The sequence below is a fragment of the Choristoneura fumiferana genome, chromosome 25, assembly GCF_025370935.1.
Source record: "Choristoneura fumiferana chromosome 25, NRCan_CFum_1, whole genome shotgun sequence".
Taxonomy (NCBI): Eukaryota; Metazoa; Arthropoda; class Insecta; order Lepidoptera; family Tortricidae; genus Choristoneura; species Choristoneura fumiferana.
The window spans coordinates 1,664,087-1,691,021 of NC_133496.1; the positions used below are offsets into that span (position 1 = coordinate 1,664,087).

Sequence of the window (26,935 nt, forward strand, 5' to 3'; positions counted from 1 at the left end):
ATTTCACCTAGGCAGTAAAACGTAACGACTTACTAAAATATAATAATTTATTGAGCCACACAATTTAACAATAGGCAATTAAATTTAAAAAAATAATGAAAAAATATAAGTTAAGTATAATAATTAAAACAATTAAATAGAACTACATTTACCATAACTAATTAATAGTTAAAGTTAAACTATAATCATAAAGAAAAGTAGAACTGTTTGTCACTAAGGTCAAATTCACATTTTTAAAAGTTAGTTTAAGTACTACAGTTTTCAGTAAAGAAATATATTAATAGAACTATGTGACTTAAAAAGCTAAACGCTACACCAAACTACTCCAAAGCTTTATCCTCAATACCTAAAGCAATCTTCATTTCCAGCGACAAATTCTCATCTACCCTCTTAAATTCTTCTTCAACCGTACTGAGATCAATACAATCCTCAAACACTTCTTCTTCACCAGACATATTGACCACAATACTTTCTTTTTCTTCTTTATCTTCTCCATCTTCATCAATAAAAGACTTATATTCCACGTTAGAATCATTAATATTATCCCCTATCCCGGAATCGTCATGTTCCCGTATGGGGTCCATGGGAACGTTTCCTGGTATGAGAGTTTCTTCCAAGTCTAAGGAGGTATCGCTGGGTACGAGGGTAGTTTCGTTTTCATCAGCGATGGATTCCGGAGGACTGGCGCGTACGTACGAAGGTACGAAGTTGCCCGCTCGCCAAGTTTGTTCTGCTGCGTCCATGTGGGCGGTTAGGATGTGGGATACTTCAGGCAACTGAAAGGGAAGACAGTATTTTTCTTTCAGTATGCACAGTCACTGCATTTAATATCGAGTGTGCAAAAACATCTGACACGTCCTAACGGCCATAGAAACAGTCGTATCAGGTATTCATGCACGCTCAATGGCGGATTAGCAACGTAGCAAGACAAGCAAATGCTACGGGCCCCGCGCGTCTAGGGGCCCCGCGGACCAATGCTTTCTGATCGTAAAAAACGTAAATTTAGATAGAAGTATATGTTTTTTTCTAAATCAATGTAAGTAAAGTAGGTACTATAATACTGTCACCACAAAACCAACACAAACCGCCGCCAAAGAAAGAGATGGTAGCTACCTATCAAAATGATCGACTATAATATTTTACTTTTTTTTATTCGACTGGATGGCAAACGAGCAAGTGGGTCTCCTGATGGTAAGGAATCACCACCGCCCATAAACATCTGCAACACCAGGGGTATTGCAGATGCGTTGCCAACCTAGAGGCCTAAGTTGGGATGCCTCAAGTGCCAGTAATTTCACCGGCTGTCTTACTCTCCACGCCGAAACACAACAGTGCAAGCACTGCTGCTTCACGGCCATGATCCAATCTTCATGAGCCGTAACTTCAAAAAAAAACTTCACGATGCGAACGCCATCTAGCGATATTTTGCCTGTGTTTTAGCCCTCATTAGCTACAGTAGCCATCATACAGCCGTTTTGACATTTGACACTAATTATTAAAGCTCCATATTAATGGGTATGAAAATTAACCTCATTTAATACAATAATTGACTCGACTTATTATCATTCCGACTTTTCCCATTTAAATAATAATAATAATAATATAATTTATTTCATGTAACTGGGACACATATTATGTAGTAGTTGTTGCTTAGTTTCTAAAGATTAGTAGGTACTTACAAATTAATAAAAACTTGACTCATACTACCACAGTATCACACTGGAAATACGCACTACGCACTATTACTGTAGCTGACAATAACAAGAACTGTTGCCAGCAGTCAACTCACAGTGTAGCGGTGTTCCAGGTCCTCGGCCATGTGTTCCAGCAGCGTATTAGTCTGGTTGTCGAGCTTCCCGGCGCGGCTGCTCAATGCGTCCAGCTGTTGCAGCATCGCTCGCTCCTCGTAGTGAAGTGTCCGCTCCAAGATGGCCGACGCCACGCTCTGGTCTATTCGCGCGTTCTCGGACATGTCTGAGTAGTTAACACCTGGAATTTTGAGACTACAGTGAGAGACAATCCAATTAAAAAATTACATTTTATTCGGCATTGTTATTTCAAAGTTCAATATCTCAAAAACGTCTGAACCGGCCTTAATGGAACTTAGCTAAGAACCATCAAGATTAAAACTAGCTTTCGATTTTAAAAAACTGCAATAAAATCGGTCGACCCATTTGATAACTATGTGATGCCACAGACAAACTGACATTGGCGTCAAACTTTTAATACTTCTCTTTGCGTCGGAAGTTGAAAAAACCGGTCTGAAATTTAAAAGCCAAGTAAAAGTAGACAAATACAAAGTGTGGGGAAATGGGCCTGGGATTCGGACGAGGCGTGAGAGCCTGAACCTGGTAGACAAATACACCCCCAAATACTTGTCACCAAAGTGGGGGGAGGCTCCAATAGAGATCTCTCTCCAGGCAGGTGTTATGCCTGGGGACCGAAGTCCGAAGGAAGAGCGTCGGAGCTTGTATATATGCGACCGCGTTGAGAAACTTCGATAGCGCGATGTAGAACATTTTTATTTTATTTTATTTACATTATCATCACTTACAGTATCATTACAGGAGTTAAACCTAAGGCGATACAGAAGGCCCTTAATAATAAAATAAAATAAACATCTTAATCTACATAGCAAATTATGTGTAAGGCAACTCTCTTGAATTCGCTCAGAGTTCAATGAAACAGATCAACTGAGTCTGCTATCTGGTTTAGAGTAGCTAGGGCGCGCGTAAAGGGCGCCTTGGCAACAATTTGGTCCTACCGCGCGCAAGGCCAGCAGCGGCGGCCGTCGCCGGCGCCCAGCGTAGTTATCGGGAGCGCAAAGGCTTATGTACTTCAATACACCTGGATTGTTCTGCTTGCCCCGAATTAATTCCAAAAGTAAGTAACCAACGCGAGTTCCGCCTGGTTTCTAGTTTACTATACCCAACCATTCCTATAACGAATAATATTGGATACATCAAGGGGAAATAGGGGTAAACCGAGTACAGTCTCATGTATAAGTATCTAGTAAATTTATTTTGGATTTTTCTCCAGCATGAGAATGTACTTCGCTTTCATGCGGTGCCCAGATTATCGCGTTGCTTTCCAATATACTCCTCACCAGAGCGTTGTAAAGGCTACATATAGCCCTGATGTTGTTAAAGCCCTCAGCTCGACGGAGTATAAAACCTAGCCTCCTGTAGGCTTTTTTACAAACATTGACAATGTGATTACGAAACGTTAGCTCATTGTCTATGTCCACTCCCAGGTCCCTAACCGTTGTAACTCTCCTCAGCGGTACCCCATCCACAGCATAACCAAATTAATAGGAGCTCTTGCTCTACTGAATGTAATTACGGCACATTTAAACGTGTTGAAGGGCAGCTTGTTTTTTAGGCTCCAAGCCACGACGCTATCTATATCCCTCTGAAACCTCTCCGCCTCTGACTCGTTTTCTCACTGCCTGAAGCAACTTCAGGTCGTCCGCGAATAGCAGACAAGTGGCGTCTTCTACGACTTCGGTAAATCGTTAATCACATGGTAGGAGTTTCTATTGTTGTTCACTAGATGGCGCTAGGAGTCGCTACAAAAGTGTCAATCAAATAACTGAAAACCTGAAAGTAATGGAATACATCAGGTTGTTTTTAAATCCTCCAAGATCCTTGCGGGGCTTAGTCTTGGCGAACAACTTTTCGAAAGCGCTGTTAGTATAACAAAGTGACATGAAGGCCTTCTTGCAAAAAACCTAAACGTTTTGATTTTTTTCATTTTTTTTTAGAGTGATGATATTAAAGGCTTGTTTCCACCCACTAATAATCCTGTTAATAAGAATGACATATTTCATACCTTGAGATGGAAACCTGTCATCCTCGTAAGAATTAATGGTGCTGATGATGGATCTCTCAGCTTCACTTCGCTCCACGAACATCATGCTTTCGTAAGAAGTTGACGCCGCTTCATTGAGCACAGGTCTGTCTTCAGCTACATCGGCAACTCCACCAGCATCACCTGTTAATTAAAACGCGTGGTTGTTTAGACTTATAGCCTCTCAAGCAGAGAATAGTGGGTTCGAACCTGGCCTCACGTCTTTATGGAATTTATATGTACCATGAGCTTTTTGGCGAATAAAAACATTGTGAAATCGTATGCCGCTGCAAACTAGTTCAAAGGTATGCGTGAAGTTCTTATTCAACACTGGGCCCGCATGAAAACTACAGCTCAAAATCTCTTTTTCTGAGAGAATCTAGAGGCCTGTGCCCAGCAGTGGAATGCGTATAGGCCCCATTATGATAATGAAAATGTCTTTTAACTGTATTTTAAATTCTTACCAGATCCATCCAGGTACTTCTGTTCTTTTATCTCTGATGATGAAACTATACGTTCAGCTTCTTTATCAACGTGTTCTTCTGGAGTATTCAAAACTTCTGTTTTAACAACACTCTCCACATTCTCTACTACCGCAGCTTCAGTTGTTACGTTTGACGCATTTTCTTCTGAAATATCAACTGCAGTTTCAACATTCGTTACTGGTTGTTCTGTCTGTTTAACTTTGATATCTTCATTAATCTGTCCTGTTTTTATTTCTTTGTTTACGACATCATCGACTGCTTGGATTTTCTTTTCTTCCTCAACTTCTCTTGGACTTACTTTTGGTGTTTTAATTTTATCATCCTTGGTTGGGATCTGAGATTTCTTAACATTCTTAGAAGGAATACTTTTACCTACATTTTCTGGCCGTACCCTAACGTTCTTTTCCATCGCCGACTTAGCTCTTTCAACTTTCTTAACAGGTTCAAATTTCTTGACTGGCTCCTTTTTTATCACTTTTTTGGTATCAGTAGGTTTGCTAGCACTCACCGTAGCAATGGATTGTCTTCTAGATACAATAGGTTTGACTGGTGGTTCTTTATCAACAACACACATGGATTTTCGTGATTTAAATTTATCTTCATTCTTGGTTTTTTCTTCTGTCTTACCTTTGTCTTCTTTCTTAGCTTTATCTTCTTTCTTACTTTTATCATCTCCTGATCTAGGAGTAATACTAATTCGTCCTCTTATGGGTCTATCATTGGGGTTAGTCTTAGTTGTTTTTGTTGCAGTTTTTGGTCTAACGAATTTCTTAGTTTCAGCCGCTTTAGGTTCTTCATCTTCAGTTGTAGTAGATGCATTATCACTAGTAATGTGTATAGAGTCAGTTTCACCAGAGGACGCTAGAAAATAAAATATTATGAAAACTATGGAAATTAAATTAATCATACACATACTGTTATTAAAATGTGAAAGTTTGTGTGCATGTTTGTTGCGTTTTGTGTTAATCTGTCACGAAATTTGGTGCGTAGGTGTCTGGATCAGTTTCTGCCTGTCTGTCGAAATGGTTATATAAAATTAATATTGATAACCTTTTATTCGTTTAGATTTGTATTTACATTATTTTTACTTATTCTTCGTGTAAATTTTGTTGTATTTGTGTAATATGCTCTCAGTTGATCGAAATTGAATTTAAATTGTTAAACCACGACGACCACGATGTCAATTTTGGGGAAAATTTCTGAATATAACATCAAATTAATGATAGACAGATTTCTTATTGTCCAAAAAACTTGCATTTCTGCACCGGAGAAATCTATACAAAGCAACAAATCCGTCCGCTCCCTCGGCTCCGTACGGCCCGATTCCGATGCAGTGGACGCGCAGCTTTAAGGCTACTTTCAAATTATTATATTGTCTAATATCCGTACGTTCAGAGTCAATCTTCTCCTCTCCTATCTCATAGTCCACCTGCAGAGGGGCCTGGTTGACATACTGGTACAGCACAGCTCCTGGCACGTGCGTTAGCTTCACTTTCGTTTCATCTGCAACATAATAGATCATTAGTACCTATTTAATTAAACGTTTTGACTTCTGACTTCCCTAAAAGCATGTAAAGGGGTGGTACATTAAGTACTCGTATGCCTTGAGCGTTCACATAACGTTGCTTAATTACTATCAACCACTATAAACGCTTATATGTGATTCTACCGGATACCACATTCCGTGTATTAAAAACGCTGCCTTTCTTAGGCGTGGAATACACACAAGCGGCGTAAGGCGCAGGCGCAGCGCAGGCACGATGCTGTTTCAAAACGTTTGTATACAAAATGTACTAAGGAGACGTATATTGAATTACACTCAAGCGGCGCGCCGCAGGCACGCTAGCTAGCTAGTTCAACACCTTACTTATGCCTTATGCCTTACGCCGCTTGTGTGTATTCCACGTCTTAGATCCGGCACTGAGTAGCAGTTCATCAATTCATCATCCATCATCATGTCCTTCCTAGTCGTATTCACCTACAGCGACTATTTTCCTAACACAAAGCGCGCTGCTGATGTACTCTCAGGTGCCAATACGCAGCCAATTTTTGCACCGAATGCGCGGCCACACCTCAGTGACCAGCAATACCAGCAGAACCAGTAGTTAATGACTAGATGGCGCCAGGGTCGCTACATCTTACGAGAACCCACATTCCGTCCTGTACATACCTCTACGAAGCCTTTCTTAGATCCGGCACTGAGTAGCAGTTCATCTGTTGATAACTAGATGGCGTCAGGGTCGCTACATCTTACCAGGCCCCACATTCGGTCCTGTAAATACCTCTACGAAGCACTGAGTAGCAGTTTATCTGTTAAACTAGATGGCACCACTATAGTTACCGGGCTTTTCGCCGCCCGTGAGCTGGCTGAGAGCGACGCGGTCGAACGCGTTATCGTGCCGGTAGGTGGTGTGCGCGACGCGCTGCGCCGCGGGCTGCGCGTGCGCCGGCACGCGCTCCTCCGCGAGGTGGAACGCGTCCATTGTCTTCTTGTCATATAGTTTCTGTACACAGATGTATATTGCTTTTATTTAAAAGAGCCTGAGTCTACGGCAGTCAGACCTTCGTTGTAGTATAAAGGCTGTTTTTTTATATATAGTCCTAACGATCCCCAACTATGAAATTTGAATATTGAGCGCTTTGGAAAAAAATCACGTATTATAAAAAAAATAATCTTTACACGTAACAAAGGTCTGGCTGCCATGTGATCTTGATCTACTTAATACAATGACTTTATTTTTTTAATATTACTATGAGATGCTTTATGTGTGACGTGACTCGGGAAAAAAAATTATAGATGACTGGGAACGGAAGGCCCAGAAAGTGCTGGACTCATCGGCTGAAAAACCCGGCTGCACGTCACCAACTTCCTGGACTTCAAAAGATCATTATGTATTTCGTGTTTGGCGTCAGTTAGTCAGTTGTGTCATAATTTCATATGCATACATAATACTCTTATACGCTACCATGGGATCCACAGCGGGCTCGCCCCTCGCGATCCTAGCCTCCCGCTCCAGCTGTTCCCGGTCCAGTTCCGCGAATATCTCCAGGTCTTCAGCGCTGGGCCGGAGCGCCTCGTCCTCCTCAGGATCCTCGCTGTTAACGCTCCTCATGTAACTCATGAGGGATACTCCGTCGCCGCTGCTGTGTACCACTGCGAAAATTGGATTGACTGACATACCACGATTTGTTTTAGGCGGATTAGGTTATATTGAAGTCTATTAAGGCCTATGTTGAAACAGTTTACTTATGTTTCGGCGAATAACGTTTGGCAACCTGTTTCATTTTGCAACTTTTCTTTTCCCACCCAACTGTTTAATACTTCTGAAACTGTAAATATTTTAGGATTTTTATAAAACTAACCTAACCTAACCTAAAGGGTTCTACACGATGGCCCTGAAATAAATCCTGAAATATTTACAGTTTTAGAGTTTGTGAAATGAAACAGGTTGCCAAAAGTTACGTTGCGAAAAGGCAGTAGGTACCCGTGAAACAGTGGACGGCCTACGGCTGAAATGATGATAATTATGATGGTGGAGTGGTAATGGGCAATCGAACAACAGACCTACTTGTTGGGGGAGAAAAGTCCTTGAGCTTATCCTGACCTCGCGGGAATATCGGGATACAAAGTAGCCTAATCTATCAAGTCTAAATATACCAAACTTCATTCAAGTCCGTTCAACAGTTTTAGCACGTAGGAGTAACATAACAAATACACGCACGCGTACACATACCAACTTTCGCATTTATAAAATTAATAAGGGAGTTAGTTTTAACTTGCAATAAAGTTAAGAAAAACTTACTGCTGGGTTTTTTTTCTTCCGTACTTGTTTTAGAACAACATTGACCTTCAGTTTCATCTTTCGTATCCTTATTTTCTGTAGTTTGTTTACTGTTATCTTCTTTGGAATCTTTTGCTTTGTCATCGTTTTCCACAACTTCTTGTGTTTTACTTGCTTTTTCTTCTGGCTTCACTTCCAATGTATCTTTTTTGGTCGGCTTATCATATTTAACCAATGATTGTGATTGGTCAACTTTTTCTTCGGGATTAATTTCGGTAATTGTAATACTTTTCATTGATTTATTTTTGATGTTTTTGACTTTTTCATTAGTTCTGAATTTCTCCACATTATTGACCTCTTCTTTTTCAACACCAGATTTTTCAGTAATAACCTTTTTATCATGATCTATTATAAGATTACCTTCTTCGACTACACCTTTCACTGTAGTATCTTCTACAGTTTCAACTTTTTCTTCAACTTTGTTATCTTCAATAGTAAGTTGAGGAGATTCAATTACTTCAATTAGAGGTTTCTTTTCAGCTACATTTTCCTTAGTCTCTCCTTTTTCATCTAATTCTTCTATTTTCATCGCTTCCTTCTCTAAAAAAGAACCAAAGTTAGTTTTGTTATTTGATTTTTGTATAGGTACCTACTTGATTATTTCTTACTTACCAGGTTTGTTTGTCTTCTGAATATGCGATGGTTGCGCGAAAAGCAAATTCCTTATGTTTTCAAAGTCTGAAGTGAAGCTTCTGAAAACGAAATACAAATACAGTAGAATTTGTTTAATGCGTTACCACTCGTTGGGTTCTATCATTATTATTAACGCTTTGACGCATTCGCACAGTTAGCCGTGGCAGTTTATCTCTTTCTCAGGCGATACTTTGAAGAATCACGCGGACCGTGTGTCCTACGGCCGATATGATATGATGATGGCTTTTAAGAATATAGTTTAGTGCGTTCTTGCATTTAGAGCCCAAAGTTTTCATAGAATGATAAGACAAAAACAAATTTGTGGTGGTTTTGTTTGTTGTCACATCCTATATACTTATAAGGTCAGTGATTGTAGTTCATTGGTCTCACCTCTCCTCCAGTTTGGTCTCCTTTCTCTTTGGGGGACCATGGTACCCATACCAGTAGTCCTCGACCGGCGCAGGGGCCGGCGGGGCCACCTCCTCTCTGATCTCCTGCACCATTTGCGTCCCCCGCATCAAGGGAGACCACTGGATGTTACCAGTTGCAGGTTCTGGATAAATTACAACCCATCAAAAACAAATGAGAAATGAAAACCAAGTTCAATATAAGTACATGCGACGTTGTTGACTTCACTGACAAAAGAATTTAGAATATTACATGGCTGCGTCGCCAGTTGCTTTTTTTTAACTTGACTGGACACGCTGCCGCGGACACTATTTAAATTTGGTGTAGGTAAATGTGTATTGTATGCACGGCAAGTATTCACTCGTCCGTCGCAGTCGTACACTAACTTATAGAGAAAAACTATTGGAACTGTACACTCGCATCTCGCTGCTCACCAACCCGTATCTAGTTTCTAGCTCTAGCTACTCGCTTCTCATTAATCGTCAGCGGTGGGACAATATTTACATAAGTACATCATGACTGGAGTCACTGGCCTTATCTGCTGCTCCACCTAACATTTTATTAACATTTTTTTTACCATCATCCTTCTTGCCACCTTCGCTGTCGCTGCTATCTTCACTGGTGGAGTCCTCAGCCTCTGATCCCGTTAGCATGTCCACAGCAACTCCTTCTTTGACCTTGACCTCTGCGGGACCGAACTTTTGCTCCAGAGTCGAGGGACCTTCATCGTTATCTTTCTTTTCTTCTGCCGCTTTATCTTCCTGTTTGACGAAGTGTGACGTAAGAAAATGCTATGGCATACTATTTGTTTGACCTATGGCATCCCAAGCAAAGGATCGTGGATTCAAATCCAGGCTCGTGGTTCTGATTATTCGAAATTCAAACCAGGTTGGTGAAGGAAAACATCGCAATGCAACTCGCAGAAAAGTGCGAAGCAATTTTTTTTTTTTACATTAAACTGACCCGTGTCGCATTATGAAAAATGACGCAAACCGCTTCGTGCGGACTAATCCGCACTGGGCCCGCCTGGGAACTATACCCCAAGTCTCACTCAGAGAAGAGGCCTGTGCCCAGCAGTGGGACGTTAAGGCTGCGTTTCCACCAAAGATGTGCGAGAATATGTTGCGATTGCGAGGAATGTGTATTTCATGAACCAATAGAAACGCTTCATTTACACATCCTCGCACAGCTCATCTCTGGTGGAAAGAGCTGAGCAGAGCGAGGCTAGGTAAATGTATTGTACTGTGTGGTACGGTGTATTGGTTCATGAAAACATGCCTCGCAACACATCCTCGCGCATCTCTGGTGGAAACGGAACATAATAGGGATAGATGGACGGTAAGCAAATACCGATATGTCATTGGTGTACTCACGACGGGCGGCAGGCCGAGTTTCTCGCGGGCCTCCTTCTCGCGCGCCTCCCGCGCCGCCTTGTTCGCGTCGCGCATGCGTATGAGGTAGCGGACGCTCTCCATCGTCTTCTCTTGGTCCCTTGCTATCCATCTGCATCAAGAAAGGTAAATGGAGCCCAATACCGGTGGGGTTCACAGGCCATACTTAGAAGGTATTATTTATTTATTTATTTTATACATTTTATTTATATACCTACCTATTCAGCCGTAGGACGTCCACTGTTGGACATAGGCCTCCCTCATACATCTCCAGTTGCTTTGGTTGGAAGCGGCCTGCATCCAACGTGAACCCGCGACTTTAACCACGTCATTCGTCCATCTTGTTGGTGGTCGTCCTACGCTGCGCTTACCGAAAACATTTCGGCCCCAACGGCCATCTGTTCTCCGTGCTATATGGCCTGCCCATTGCCACTTCAACGAAGACTTATATTGCTAATTGTATTGTGTGACTCTTATTGTACAGTTTGTATTGTATTGTATTGTAAAACTCTTTATTGTACATAAAAACACATGAAAATAATATAACACAGGATAATAAGATGTACAAAGGCGAACTTATCCCTTAAAGGGATCTCTTCCAGTTAACCTGTGAACGATTGACAGGACATCAGACACAAGAGTAGACACTACGAGTACAATGAAGATGTTTGCGTGTGGGGGGGGGGAGCATGCGGTAAAGTGTGACTGCGATTCCGTACCTACCTACACCAGCTAGATGGGCGGATGGTATCCTAAGGACAGCAGGACCACCTGGACCAGATTGGCCGCATCTAAGTCCAAATGGAGAGCAGGAGCAGTGGACCAGATTGGCATTTATGGGTCAACATGGACAATGCGGAAGATACTAATATGTCCAACAGCTGACAAAAATATCTCAGAAGAAGAAGAAGACTGCGATTCCGTACCGACCTACCGTCTCCATATTTTGAGCAGCGCTGTGTCCGCTCGTTGTTGCTCAAAGGGTAATGTCTCACCGCTTTCTCTCGGCGATCTCCTCGTCGACGCCGCCGCGCTGCCAGGCCTCTGCGCAGGCGCGGTCCCGCGGGAACACGGGCCGGTTGTCCAGGTTGAGCAGTTCGCGCAGCCGCAGCGTCAGCGTCTTGCGGTACGCCGGGATCGCGCGCGTCACGGGGTTGCCCGTCAGCACCAACACTAGAGAGAGAGGCACATAACATACTTATACTTACTGTTTAAATGTGATGCCGTCTCGCGGCTATTCGAACAAATCAAACAGAGACATTTATCCGTCATAGTAGATTGTTGCACCAAGCAGAAAATTATTTATTAGTGCACCGAGTGCCGATTTGGAGCCCGAGCGTTAGCGAGGACTTTAAAAAGCACGAGGGCAATATAAATTACTTAATGCGAGGTGCATAATCTGATTTTCTTTCAACTATTACAGGAATAGTAGACGAAAAAAAAACTCATGCTAAACAATTAATAGGAAAGAAATGTCACTAGCACTCGATGATTCCATTTTTGCAAGTTTACATTCGCACTCTCAAAAAATGTCCACGGAAAATTCGCAAGGTTCCCGCCAATTTGTTTTTTCTTAATTTCTTACTTTTTTTGGCAGAGTTAGTATATAAATAGCAGATATTTTGACCCACGAGCTGTCAAATTTCTGATGGGCGCTAGGTTGGCCAACCAAACAAAAAGTTTTTTTTAAAATATACGGCTTTTTATAGGATTGGTAGCAACAATTTTTTGTACGCAATCTGTCTAATTTCATAAGACCTGACGGTTGATTGACGAACCTAACACTAGATTTTTTTACCATGCAGGCTAATTTCATAGCAAAAATACTTGTGTTACCTCTTTGGTCGTGCAATTTAAAAAAAATCTAAAACAATGCAATAAAGTATTCTCATACATTTTTTCTGCTCTAGAGCAAAAAAGTCCCGCTTTGTGCTGGGTATTTGTGCGGTTATGATGAAATTAAAGCATAGTTGGAAGAAAAATAAATTTAATCAATGAATGGTGAAACAGGGGGTTAATATTCTTAGGCTCCGTTTCCAACTAACATGTGCGAGTAATATGTGTTGCGGGACTTGCGAGGAATGTGTTCTTCATGAACCAATAGAAACGGCTTCATTTACCTCGCCTCGCTCTGCTCAGCTGTTTCCACCACAGATGTGCTGTTCGAGGCGAGGTAAATGAAACGTTTCTATTGGTTCATGAAAAACACATTTCTCGCATCACATCCTCGCACATCTCTGGTAGAACCGTAGCCTTTTGTCGGAAAAGTTACTGAAAACTAAGTACGTTTGGTATCTAAGTAAATACGAGTATTTACTTTCTGTATTGAAAAACACTAGTCTAGTTTCTATTACAATGATAGATAAGTAAAATGTTAAAAATCCTTGAATGAAACAAATCTGGCAGCTGAAGTTTATGATTGGTTTTTGGAATCTTTTTTGTATTTTTTATTTCAATTCAAAACTTTTACGGTCTCAAACCGAAATTGAAAATAAACTGAAATATAGATATATCAATTCCTGTAATCCGTACCGCGTGAAATACCACTGATGGTCAACGGTACCGACACGAATTTCCCTATGCATTATCTCATTGTGTTTCTTACTTAGTCACTTAAGCAACGCTAGCGACATCTATGCCGTAAAACTTTTTCGGCATTCCTTGAACTAACCGCTCAACAAGAGATATCGTTCTAAGCAATCAAATTATGAGTTGAAGTTTGTTTACATTTAGTTAATTACCTCAACTTTTCAAGTATAATTGAGGTTAACTGAAGCGAATCAGGTCACGAACCTCAAATTCTGAGGAATACGACGCAAGGAGAATTTTATTCGCTTATTGACGAAGTTGATGGCGGTTTGTAAACTTTGATTGCTAGTTGCTGGTTGGTTTCAACTTGTAGGTCCATTTATTAAAAAAAAAGATTTTTAAAAGAAAAGAAGTAAAAAGAAGAAATAAAGCTGGCACGGGTGCATGGAGCGCGTGCACGCCTGCGGGTGCGGGTACAGCGGGGCTACTACGAAATTCGAAAATCGAAGTTCGTGTCGTTCCATCCCTCTGACGCTTATACTATTAATACGAGAGTGAGAGGGGCGGTATGATATGAACTTCGATTGTTGAATTTCGGAGTAGACCCTCAGGTAAAATGCGTCGCATCACACGCGACTCGTGCAGTTAACCGCTGCTCCGTGCAAACCGCGTCAGCTAGCATAAGCCCTTAGGTACCTTTCAAAATATCCATGTCCGCCAGAATGTCAATCACTAGCGGATCCTCGATCCGATTGTACGACAGATCCAGGACTGACAGGTTCCTGCAGAACTTAAGCTGTTCTAGGTCACCTTCGAAATACAAAGATTTGAGTGAGACTTAAAATAATCTCATTATTTGAATGAAGAATGAGATCAGCAGGGCTACTACGAAACTCGAAGTTCGTCTCGTGCGGTCTCTCTGACACTTATACTGTTTTATACGAGAGCGAGAGGGACAGTACGATACGAACTTCGAGTTTCGTAGTAGCCCAGCAGAGGACATCATGCTCATGTGGCACGAATTGAAATCGCGCCGACCCATTGCCACCAAAGATACCGCGCGGGACGACGCGATGAGACGTGTGAATCGTTAATAAACACTCTGAAACCAATGAACTAAAACAATTTCTTTGCTCACCCGCGACCTTATGATAGCTAAGTTTATGCAGGATAACATGCGTGTTCATGCAGTTCCTCCACCTGCAGATTGTAAGAACCCACACAAATCACACAAACCCATCTATCACCACCACAATACACTGACGCGTTTCGAACTCAACCAGAGCTCATCTTCAGAGCAACACAACAGTACACCATACTACCAGATGTTATAGACCAAATGTCTAATGAACACGCATCTTGCATAAACTTAGCTATCATTAGGTCGCGGGTGAGCAAAGAAATTCTTTTAGTTCATTGATATTGGACCTCCGCAAAGTAGCGCCTGATTCAATAAATTACTCTTCGACTTTTTTAATCACAATTTTTTTTAATGCAATAGCAGACAAACGAGCATACGGTTCACCTGATGTTAAGTGATTACTGATTACCGTCGCCCATACACATCCGCAGCACCATCAAGACTGTAGAAGCGTTGCCGGCCTTACAAGAAATGGTACACTCGCTTTTTGAAGGTAGTCATATCGTAATGAGTTGGAAAAACCTCGGTCGCCAAACTGTTCCATAAATGACATGTGCGAGGTAAAAAGGAACGCACGGTGGAAGGCCGCCACCCATCAAGATGATGTTGATGGAAGCTACTTTTATGCCCAGAATATGAAAGAATTTAATTCTCGTATAGCGGATCCTCGCCAATTTCTACTGTTTCCAGCGAAGATGCGGTAGGAGAGAATTAAAATCTCGCCCCGCCTCGTCTCGCCTCACTGGCTAAAAGACGCCTTCATACGCTGCATTACTAAAAAAACTCGACGGGTCTTCCCGTACTGTCGTTTTAATTGTCATGCTATCGGTTTTGTGCTTGGGTTAATAGTCTATAGCAGGAGGTTCTCTTAATCATCAAAGTAACGCATGGTCTGAGCCACGATGCATGGTTAGAGTTGAAATTTGCCAGACATTTCTTGAGGATCATAGAGAACAAATAAGGATTTTTCGGAATTTCAATGGAAAAGGCCAGCCAGCCTTTTTTACCTTTTCCCAAGAGGGCACAACCTCGGGCATACATTGGTACAGTCAACGTCATAAATAAGTGATCATTTCTGTACCTTGTCGCTTTCAATCGAAAAATGACGTTAAAGTGACAAGGAACAAAAGTTATCACTTATTTATGTCGTTGACTGTACTATACCTTCACAAGTTCGTATGACACGCTTGGTAGAACCTTGTCACAGGGAGCCTCTGCTGCCTTATCAAGATTTTTTTGATAAGTGCGGCAAATGCTGATTGCAACAACAGGATTCTGTGTCACATACGAACTTGTCAAGGTATAGTACAGAATTACACACGAAAAGACTTAAGCTTTTACTTACTGACAGAGGACAGCATATTATGAGCAATACTCAGAGTATGCAACACCGGAACTGCCTCCAAGTTTTCAATCTTCGGGACAAAGTTATGGTCTAAATTCAATGTATCCAACTTTGGACACCCATGTAGATTTTCAATTTTTCTCAGCACATTATAGTGAAGATACAGACACTTCAATTCTGACTGGGCGTCTAGACCTTCGATGCGTTGTATGCCGTTGTTTTCAAGAAATATACATTTCAGCCCCGTGTACTCTTCGAGATTTTCGATTTTAGAAAAACCCTGAAACAATTAAATGTTTTCTATCTGAATTTTAAACATAACATAATAGCTCTTTGCTTGTTTCTCGAAACGCCTCTTCCTCGGATCACTTCTGAATAGCATTCAAATTGGTAGGTACATTTTGAGGATATTTTACCAACACCTTCGCCTGCCTCCTACAAAACCTGCTTACAAAATTTAATTCATAAACCCGCCTACGGGTCTATCTAAGATTTTTAAATTATAAAATTGTGATCATTACCTTGAAATGCAAATACAATATATCATTGAGATGTGGAGTGCAATAGAGCTTGTGCTGCTTGCAATGTTGCCTAATGAATTCTTTCGTCATCTGTGGCCCTCTATTCGCCTCTTCGATCTCCCTGTCCCGTTTCTCCTTGTTAATTCTCCGTCTTTCTTTTTCCTTCTCTTCTTCTTCATCTCTCCTTTTAGCTGCTATTCTTTTACGCCGCTCCAAATCAATTTCTTTAATTGCTGTGGAAAGAGAATTGTAGATAATTATCAATGTGCAAAAATAATAGCGAAGGTCATGTTTAAATTAAATTAAATGATGTCTTAGTGTGCGTAACTGAAGGTACCGGCAGCGACTAATAATGTGTTCGTGTTACACACACGTAGACGTTTCCACTGAAACGCTTACAATATTTTAAGGAATTATTTTTCTTGTTAAAGCTTACCAGGTTGAAATTCTAATGTTAATAATATATTCTATAACGAATTGAATCTTACATCTGGCATCACCGATTGTTGCTTGCTTATTAATATCTGTATTATTATCTACTTTTTCATCTGCAGCACAATCTCCTTGAGCTTTAGTATCAATTTCTTGCGGCAACTCTTGAATTTTGCAACCACCTTGATTGTTATCCTTACAGTCGTCTTTTCTTAATAAATTGTTGGCCAATCTCAAAACTTCTTTATTATCTTTCATTTTGTCTTTTATGTCATAAAGGAGATCGTTGATTCTCTTGTCTCGTTCTAACTGCTGTTGCTTGAATTCTGCTAGTCTTTTATCCTGTTCATCTTTAAACTGCGCTTTTACATCCCATAATTCTTTGCGTGGTTTTTCCCCTTCAATTACTTTGTCATCCTCGACGCTAAAAATACTTGTTTCACTTTTATCTGTTTTGATACATTCTTTTGTGTTTTCTTTATTAAATTGTGTGTTTGTAGTAGCTTGTTGAGGGTGTAAAATAGTGTGTGACTTTTGCAATACATCATTTACTTCTTTCATGAAGTTTTTGCACTCTTGGTTCCGAATTTCATATCGAGCCTTACTTTTATTTATTCTGTCTTCATGGCTTCGAATTTCACTGTTCAGCTTTCCAATGGCGCTAAATATATCACCGATGTCTGCATCTGTAACAGTACTCATCGGCTTTTCTTCACCTGCTTCTGTTTGAGCATTAGGTTCATCTGGTTCATTGGTTAAGTCTATTATTTCGCTACTTTGTTGTGGTTCATTCGTTAAATCTATAATTTCACTACTTGGTACTGAATCGGGGATCTGTCTTGGTTTAATAATGCCTTCGTCCTTAAGCTTTTGATAAGCGAGGTTAGACTTACGAGAGTTTTCTAGTGCTTCATTAACATCATTGAGTAGCTCATTCATGCTATTAAGTTTATTAGTAATATCTTCTCGGATTAAGGTGCTAAGATTATCAGCCCCTTCGACGATATTTTTAGCAAGATTTTTCATTTCTTTGTATTCTAGTTCATTATTATCTCGATTCTCATTATTGCTCACATCATATAAATCATCAAGAGCAGTCTGCAGCGTCTGCTCCATTCTTTCATCAAACCTTTGGACTATCTGAACTTGTGTCGTATTTGTAAGTGTCACATTGCTTGCGACCTCTGAGTCATGTTCAAGTTTCATGTTATCGGCTGTTTTTTCTGTAGATTCGTTATTTTCTTCAGCCGAAGTAAGAACTTGAGGAGTTTGATTCTCAGTATTTGCCATTATCTCTGAATTATCTTCTCGTTTTATTTCATCAGCAATGTTTTCCTTAGAAACGTTTTTTTCTTTAGCCATCGAACTTTTATTTAATATTGTAGTAATGAACTTCATTGCGTCCTCAGTATCTTTTAGTCGCTTTTCAAAATCTTTAGGTGCATTGCCCTCAATATCAAATAACTCTGACATATTGTTTATATCCGACTTAATACAGTCTGAAACTTTCTTTTTTTCCTTCGTGATTGCAGCGAGTTTAGATGCCACTGGCTTGTTTGTTGTTGGAATATTCATAGCTGCGTTAATAGAATATGTTTCTTTTATCTCTTCATAAGCTGTGCGTTTGAACTGTCCTTTTATTAACTGGCTTGATGATTCTTTTAATATCGGGTCCGACTTAAACTCGATCTTCACTTTCTCATTTGGTTTAGTATTGGGATCTTCGTATTTATCAGCCATTTTACTAAGCATATCTTTTGTCTCCTGAAATCTAGTTTCATAAGACTTGTCTGTATATTGACTCACCATATTTTCAATTGCTTCAAACTCTCTTTCTTCGCTTTCAGCTTCACTAACTTCTTCAATAGTGACTTCAGCTTTACCTTTCGCTAACTTGGTTCTGTAATCAGTTACAGATTGACACAAAGCTTGCATGTTTCTGAACTTTATATTGTTAAGTTTTACTTGATCACCATCTGCTGAATCAAGTTCTTTATTCATATCACTGTAGCTAGCTATATTGATTTCTTCTAAAGGGATGGCAATGTCTTTCTTCTCCCTGTGAGCCACAATTTGTATTTGGCGCGCTTTTTCCGTGATGACTGGGTTGTTATTTATAATCTCACGCGCTTCTTCGCTTGTGATAGGCTTAGTTCGATCCTCAACATTGGTGAATGGCTGTCCAGTCATTACTTCGTACTCAGATCTTACCGCACCAGGAAAAGACGCTGCTATATAAGGCCTATCTTGAAATTCTTTTATGGTGGAAAGTTCATTTTCAATGGCTTTGTCAATAACAGCTTTCGGCAATTTGGCATCTTTAAAAAATATACGCAGTTCTTCTCTTTTTTTTTCCTTGTACGAAAGATCAGTAGACGCCTCTGGATTACCCGACTCCATAATCAACAATCAATATTTTTATATCAATTTTGTATTAAGTTAATTAAGTTTATTATAACAATCTTGACATTGTGTAGTCAAACATTGGCATTGCGTTGCTCGTTGTTTATAATTTTCCAAGGTTACCGATTAACATCTTTTAAGCATCTTTTGTTTGGTCGAAATTTGAATTTGGTGGAAAAAGGTTGAAACCTAGTTGTATGTAACCAAGGAAATATTATCAAATGACTTTTCAGACGAGATTAAAAATCCAATCGTTCTCTATAATTTCGTGAATTCTGTGCGTGAAACAAACTGTAAACTAAATGGAAAAAAAGTAATAAGTTATCGACTTTGGGGTTTGTGATCAACGAAGTTACTTTGTAACATTATAAGTTTGCTACAACTAAATATAACTATCTTAATAGTTTTTGTTCAGTACTTATAGAAGACAATGAATTTTGTATTTGTATTTGTAATGGACTTGAATTGAATGGACGGACTTGGGACGGACGGTGTGATAGACGCTTTAAACGTAGAAATAACTTTCATCTGTTGGTTGTTCGTCCAATTGTCAATGTCATAATGACGTTTCAATCAAATTCAATACTTTCGTGTCGTTCGTATCGTCGTACTTTGAAATTTCGCATCGTCAGTGCCTACTTAGTCCGACATGAATTCCCTGAAATAAAGATTATAATGCCCGAAGACTCTATTGTACGATTAAAAATGTCGGACGAAAGGAATTTCCGTTCGTCTTACTACGAAAAAGTGGGATGCCGAGGTGTAGAAGAGAAGAAATCGCTTGAAATACTAATGAAAGAAAAGCCGTGGGATAAATTGAAACTAAAGCAGTTCTGTCTCCGGTTTACCGTGCCGGCAGCATACCGGAACTTAGTATGGAAGGTGTTACTTGGTAAGGAAACATACACTAGTAAAATTCACGGCGGCAGCAGCTTCTAAATAGCTCGATCTTTTCTCTATTCTCACTTTTCTGTTCTTACGTACTTCCAACCAATCTATTGTTTATTTACGTTGTAATCAATAAGGAAACTTATTAGATTTTAATGATAACAACGTATTTAAAGTTAGGCTCAGGTCATTAATGTATTTGTAATAATATTTAATTGTTTTCAAATTTAAAGTGGGGAAATAAATAAAATTACGAAAAAAAAACTTGTGTTTTTCCTGTTTTATTTTTTTCATATTTATTTATAATTCATCATACAGGACATCTCATCATCCATTTTTTTTATTAGGCCACTTTTTCCGCCGCCCTACACCTAAAATAAAAGAAATCTGCTCCCTTGCCGCGGCCACGGCCTATTTATAAATCCAGGACTGATCATGCTAGTTAAAAGAAAAGGAGGTATTTCATGCGCAACCATTTAATTTACAGACATACTCCCAGTCTACCCTGACTCCCACACCTACGTAACAGAACAGCGGACCGAGCAATACCAAGACCTGTTGTATGCCGTTGAGATGCTCAAGCTGGAGGACATGAGCGGGCCTCGGAGTAAGGTGCTGCTGCAGATGTGGCTGCTCGAGAATGAAGAGACCCGCCCACCAATGTTCCCTGAAACCAATTGCTGTGTAAGTGAGAAGCAATATTCAAATGTTGGTCTTTCTATTTATGATAAAATTTGTTGTTTGTTCATCCAACAGAATAATTACACAAATGCTTTTTGATGATTATATGGACAAGAAGGTTATTTAAAGTTATCAAATCATAAATTCAATGTGCTAACCTGTGTTTTTGTACATACAAAATTTCATCTAAATTTCCCCAGCCACTAGTATGAAGGAGTAACAAACATACACACACACATACTCACACACTTTTGCATTTATAATATAAAGTAAGATTTTGTATGTTATATTTTTACATGGTAAATATAAATTTAATTTAGGCTATTTATTTGCTATAAATAATAAAATTGTTGACAAAACTTAGAAAATCTAATTATTAGAAACTTAACACTAAATTAAATTTAATCTTATTCTCTTCAAACTTTATTTAATTTGATACATACCTGTTGCCTGAAAGTTCTCAAATGGTGTCCGTGGACCGGGAATAGAGCTGGCGGTAGGCCTCGAACAAGATGGAGCAACAACCTGGTTAAGATCGCGGGATTGTGTTGAATGCGGAAAGCACAAGACCAGTCTGAGTGGAGAGCCTTGGAGAGACCTATGTCCGGCAGTAGACCTCTTTCGGCTGACATGATGATGATGATACCTGTTGCTAACTAACTAGTGATCATTAGAAACCAAAGCCATTAACATAGAATTAACTTAGAGACCCTCCGCACTAGCGTCTTTTGAGCGTCCTCGTCTTGCCAGCGGCTACGCAGCGTGTTCGCGACGCCAGCGCTGACCGGCTGCCGAACGCTGGGCTTACGCGGCGCTAGCGTCGCGTCGCGCGAATCAGTACACTAGTTCGCAAAAAACGCTCGATAGACGCAAGTTGGAGGTCACTCTTACATTATGCTTAATTTTGACTATGCTATAATGAGCTACTTTCCTAAAAGATCTTATTTGTTTGTCAGTTAGATTATATTGGACATGTATTTTTTCTTTAGTCAGTTAAACAAAAAAAACATGAAGATATAGCCATATGGCGTAACGTCATGGACACACTCTATTTTTGATGCGCTTCATCTTTGTTATTATTGTATGATTTATTTGATAAAATATGGCAATATTTTCTGATAATTGAACTAGTTGACTAAATGGATAATATTTTTTTTCACACATGAAACTACCCAGGCAGAGGCCAAAATGACAAATGAGAGTATTTGCATGATTGCCGTTGCGAGCGTCAGAAACGTTACGCAATAGATATAGACCCTCGACCCTCAGTTTTCTGGGTAAAAAAATATAATTAAATTTAGTTACTTCAGTTGATTATCAAAAAATATTGATACTTATTACGCTTTTGTCATAAAAAACGACAAAGATGGAGCGCGTCAGTTACGCTGTATAAAAGTCCCACGCCGGGCGTCACCTCCGGAACTTTAAATGGCTAACTCAATATTAAAATTCTCAGGTCAAAAATGTTTGTGGCCAAACTCCTTCAAAATGGCTTGACCGGTTATTCTGACAATAGGATGTTAAACTTTTCATACTTCTACGCGACGGAGTCGCGGGCAACAGCTAGTATCTTTATCATCATCATCCCAGCCTATATACGTCCCACTGCAAGGCACAGGCCTCCCCTCAGAATGAGAGGGCTTGGGCCATAGTTCCCACGCGGCCCAGTGCGGATTGGAACTTCGAATCTCTGTCTATTACTGGAATCTTCGCAGGTTTGTGCAGGTTTCCTCACGATGTTTTCCTTCACCGCAAAGCTCGTGGTAAATTTCAAATGTAACTCCGCACATGAATTTCGAAAAACTCAGAGGTGCGAGTTTAACCCACGACCTTCTACTTGAGAGGCGATGGGTCAAACCACAGTATACAGTATCTTTATAATTTTATTTTTTAATTGTCAAAAGAAGAAAAATGTGTCCTATATTTTCAGGTAATCTAACACGGACTAATTAAAAATTTTAGGGACACTTGTTAATAAACCCCCTTGCAAAACAATAGGGCACCTGTGGTTTTTCAGATTTTTAGGCATTGAAGCTTAGAAAGTAAGCTTTCGTGCACATAAAATACAAAAACCATAGGTGCCCGTTTTTTTTTTTGCAAGGGGGTTTAGTTAATCTAGAGCATACCATTATCTATTATTCTAATAAACAAATTCTTTCTTCCAGTCTGTGGATACTTTCATCCCTATTGCTGAGACCCTCTCGGAACTGTACTCCGACGAGGTGGATGTGTACTGGTTGACCAAGGGCTTGACCAGCATCGTACAGAACATGCAGAAAGACTTGACCAAGCTCCGGGAGGCCTTCCAGGCTATGCTGGAGAAAGAGGATGGGGAACTATACAAGTAAGTTACATAGTTCTACTTTGAGTACGAAATAGCTACGGTTTACTGTCCTTTGGTGCAAATGGAAAATCGTCCACTTGAATTAACCATTTTGAATATAGACCAAAATTAATATCAACCAAAGTGAATTTGTCAAAATGTAATTTGTGTAAAATATTTACAACCAAATTGTTTTTTGTTGTTAATTAACGAAACGCAAATGGAATATTGTCCGTTATAATTATAAATTAGAAGCAAAATAATAATAAATCAAAAATATCTGAACACGCTACTACGCCGTTGACAATAGAGTTGTGTTCAGATATTTTTGATCAAAACTTTTCTCACAAGTTTATGAACTCGACTGTACAGCAAAACTTACAAGAAAGAGACAGGGACAGTTTGGGCACACTAGTATCCTTAATAGTGACCTAATCAAAATAATACGCAAATGTGACAGTTTTTGTACTTAGTTAGACACTCAAAGCCCTCTAACTCCTTAGCTAAGTGAAAACTTGTATTATAGAAGTTAGTGATCCACCGTTCGCAACCATGTACACAACCATGCACACAAATACACACACATAGACGTGTCTGACCAATGCACGACCTATGTGCAGTGATATGACTAAAATAAAAAATAAAAAAAATCAATATCAAAATAAAGAAAGCAATAAGTGAATGTTGTCTAAATCAAGTCTTAACTTAATATGTAGGCCCACAACAAATTATTTCGGCTGGAGAATATTTACAATTCATCATATTTCTCAGTGTACGTAAATACATGTGGTCGGTTTTTTTTTCGGCATATTTCGTCAATTTTCCTTGTTGATGTATTTCAAATTTTAATTTTTGGCCTTTGTCGTATAATTTCGAGTTGTCCATTTTCCATTTGCACCAAATGACAGTAAACCATAGCTACATCTGACAAGGGGCCACTTACAGTCAACCCATTTCATTCCTTGGCCGTCACAGAACCTTGTTGTAACAACATTATGTGTCATTAGATCAACATTGTTATAGAGAATAGAAATTATTTACTATGATAAGGTTGCATGGTGGCCCAGGAATCTAATTGGTTGACAGTACATACATTGTCACTGACAATTTATACAAGATTTATAAATTATTCCAGAATATATTATTAATTTATTTCCACATTATGTTCATCTAATATATTATAAGTTGCCTTATATGATCATCCCCAGCCTATATCCGTCCCACTGCAGGGCACAGGCCTCCTCTCGGAATGAGAGGGCTTGGGCAGTAGTTCCCACGCGGGCCCAGTGCGGATTGGGAACTTCACACACACCATTGAATTGCTTCGCAGGTTTGTTGTGCAGGTTTCCTCGCGATGTTTTCCTTCACCGTAAAGCTCGTGGTAAATTTCAAATGTAATTCCGCACATATATGATAGAGAAGAATATAACAAAATAAATAAATGAATAAGTTCAAATAATATTGATAACATAAGACGTATTAAATAATAATAAATAAATAAATAAAACAATAACATGTAATTGGGTTAGAGCTTGGTTAGACTGACTGAAAACCCCCGCAAAGTTTTTTCATTGAAATTTTTGATCCAACTTTTCAAGGCCTTTGACGCGGCACACTTTGCGCATCTATCAATGTAAAAAAATCCAGAATAATGACGCAGCCACTTGCTAAAATATTCTGGATTCATTTAAGAACATCCTGCAAGTAAAATGCTGGAACATGATGAATGATGACTATTTTGTATGTTAAGTTCTAGATCCTGGCAAATGCGCCAACCGCGCGAGCCAAAGTAAAAAAAAAACTTTAGGTTCTCTTTTATTTCTTCTCCACTACTCAAGGTTATTACAGGTTTGACAACAATGTGGCTACCCCTTTTCTCACTTAGCGAAATAAATGCAGGAGTTTATGTAGACCCATATGTTACAATTTTGTTTCAGCCACCTAGCCGACATCTATGCCATGGATGCTCTGCCTCTAACGAAATGGTTCAACTGCTGCTTTGCTGGAGTACTGGATGACACTTCCCTTGCAAAGTAAAATTAAAAAATATATGTTAAATAGAAATAGAAAACGTTTAATAAACACAAAATAAACAAGTATAAAGTAAATATTAATGAAAGTATTTGCGAAATCGCGAAACGGTCTCAGCTCAGCATAGTGCTGGCCGTAGAGGCCAACGCTGGTCTTCCGCTGTGACCGCTTGGCGACTTCACGGAACTCATGAAGACGCGGACTTCATGTTATACTTATAATAAATGAACTATACACTTGACAGGCTATTAAACCCTTCTGTTTTAGGCCCACTTCCGGTAAACACATAAATCTCGAGTTAGCGTTAAGCTCAGTTTAGTAGTGTCAAATTGTATGGAACTGTCAAGCTTAAGCCTGGATTAACTACTAAATCTAGATTTATTTTTTCCTGCAAGACGGCCTTAATTTATTAATGAGGAATTGCATATTGTAAACAACTGTTTTTTGTAGCACAATTTTGACCTTACAAGAACAGATGGCCTTAGTGAGGGAAGTCTTGGAAAGAAGTGTGTTTGTCGTTAATTGTGCATCTTGATGTCTTGATAAATAGCTCACTTGTTTTTGTTTTTTTTTTTTTTCAGAATATGGGACAAAGTGTGCAGTGGTGCACCGAAGATACTATCATTTGTAGCTGTGATGTTAGTTATAACACTTCGTCGTAACATATTGAAGGCGAAGAATGTTGAAGAAGTTTTGAATTGCGTATCTGAGGTAATTAATTATTTTTTGAAATATAAAATTAAATATAAAACCCAGTGCCGGTTGTAGCACTTCCAGCGCCCTGGGCGTGATTTCCATGGCGCCCCCAACTTTTGTTTTTTTTTTAGAAGGTATAGGCTTCGGGCGCCCCTTTAAATCCGCCCCACCGCGCCGTACCCTGAAGCCGCTACTGATAAAACCTATTAAGTTTCGCGTTTGGCTTAATGGTTCAAAAACCTTTGCTTGAAGTGAAGACGATAAAAAAAATTGTGGTGTTGCTATATAAAGTATACATAAGGTTTTTGGTAGAAGTTTTGGGTGTGAGACTGACCTTTGATTTGTTTTTAGATTCCAGAGCAATGTGAAGAAGTGGTAGCTAACAAAGCAATAGAACTATGGCAATATTATGGTGCTCAGCCGCAAAGTGATCAACTAGCAAAGAAATGATGTATGACCTTCTAATGGGTATAACCCATTAGAAGTAAAACGAGATTTTTTACTACAGAACGTACCTATTCGAAACGAAAGGGGAATTTAAATAAGAATTAAAGGATATTTAGATGCAGCTTTTGAGCGTAGTATGTGCTTTTATAAATTCGCACTGTGTTTTTGATCTAAGTGATAATCGTTGTTTAATAGAGAGTTTTAAATACATATTATTATCATTTATTACTAACGTTTTATTTGCTTTTCCTCTTTGTTTGAATATTTTTGATCTACAATGTACTTACATAGCTATATATAACGAGTTTTTATCTAAATTAATAACCTCGCATGGAAGTCCTGCCCAACTTATTACAAGGAACATAATTACGGCTGAATGTACTAGGTATATCAAGAGCAAATAGTTCAATAAATAGATCTTCCATGGTGAAACGATATTTTTCAAAATAACATTGTACAGTCGAGCTCATAAACCATTACTTACCAAGATTTTTTGATCTGGTTACGATTTGAAAGGGTCCCGACTGTTGAACCTTAAATGAGCTTCTTGACAGAGTTCTAGACCACTAGACTTATTTTCTACCTTTTAGTTTTTAAAGCAGGCGGGTTTTTTGATTTTTTAAATTTAATGTTTTTTATTTTATACTTTTTATATCTCTGTAAAAGTAGTAGATTAAAAGTATTATAACTCATATATATATTTAGAATGGGCTAATTATTTCTTAGCTTTCATTTGATTCCCATATTGTTACAATACATTTTTTTTTAATTCCTTCGATATATATTTTTTTGCAGACGCCATATTGAAATATTATATACCCTATCCTATGTCACTCCGACAGTTATGACGAATCCAATGATACCTTATATGTTACAATCCGTCCAACCGC

General features: G+C 39.3%; 2 protein-coding genes across 2 annotated transcripts; one reads left to right on the top strand and one right to left on the bottom strand.

Moving 5' to 3' along the window:
* Positions 1 to 151: 151 nt before the first annotated feature.
* Positions 152 to 19,093, bottom strand: dtr (defective transmitter release). The gene is made up of 17 exons (XM_074107474.1): positions 16,633 to 19,093; positions 16,145 to 16,377; positions 15,624 to 15,903; positions 13,834 to 13,947; positions 11,604 to 11,781; positions 10,591 to 10,720; positions 9,795 to 9,978; positions 9,200 to 9,362; positions 8,789 to 8,868; positions 8,138 to 8,716; positions 7,301 to 7,488; positions 6,676 to 6,838; positions 5,724 to 5,837; positions 4,314 to 5,195; positions 3,832 to 3,993; positions 1,790 to 1,989; positions 152 to 776 (listed from the first exon to the last, which is right to left on the bottom strand). The coding sequence occupies exons 1-17, from the start codon at positions 18,974 to 18,976 to the stop codon at positions 321 to 323; spliced, it is 6,450 nt and encodes a 2,149-aa protein (XP_073963575.1). The 5' UTR covers positions 18,977 to 19,093; the 3' UTR covers positions 152 to 320.
* A 463-nt stretch (positions 19,094 to 19,556) lies between these two features.
* TBC1d7 (TBC1 domain family member 7) lies at positions 19,557 to 26,270 on the top strand. The gene is made up of 6 exons (XM_074107486.1): positions 19,557 to 19,871; positions 20,355 to 20,551; positions 22,714 to 22,892; positions 24,809 to 24,904; positions 25,484 to 25,613; positions 25,950 to 26,270. Exons 1-6 carry the CDS (start codon positions 19,655 to 19,657, stop codon positions 26,046 to 26,048), a joined length of 918 nt encoding a protein of 305 aa, XP_073963587.1. The 5' UTR covers positions 19,557 to 19,654; the 3' UTR covers positions 26,049 to 26,270.
* The last annotated feature ends 665 nt before the right edge of the window (positions 26,271 to 26,935 follow it).

What these genes read in the sequence shown, in the direction of transcription:
- dtr (XM_074107474.1), bottom strand. Translation starts at nt 18,976, where the DNA reads ATGGAGTCGGGTAATCCAGAGGCGTCTACTGATCTTTCGTACAAGGAA. An exon ending in TAATATGCTGTCCTCTGTCA is followed by an intron (nt 13,948 to 15,623) that starts GTAAGTAAAAGC and finishes TGTATTTCGAAG; the next exon opens with GTGACCTAGAACAGCTTAAG. An exon ending in AACTCGGCCTGCCGCCCGTC is followed by an intron (nt 9,979 to 10,590) that starts GTGAGTACACCA and finishes TTCGTCAAACAG; the next exon opens with GAAGATAAAGCGGCAGAAGA.
- TBC1d7 (XM_074107486.1), top strand. Translation starts at nt 19,655, where the DNA reads ATGCCCGAAGACTCTATTGTACGATTAAAAATGTCGGACGAAAGGAAT. An exon ending in AGTATGGAAGGTGTTACTTG is followed by an intron (nt 19,872 to 20,354) that starts GTAAGGAAACAT and finishes TTTAATTTACAG; the next exon opens with ACATACTCCCAGTCTACCCT. An exon ending in GAGGATGGGGAACTATACAA is followed by an intron (nt 22,893 to 24,808) that starts GTAAGTTACATA and finishes ATTTTGTTTCAG; the next exon opens with CCACCTAGCCGACATCTATG.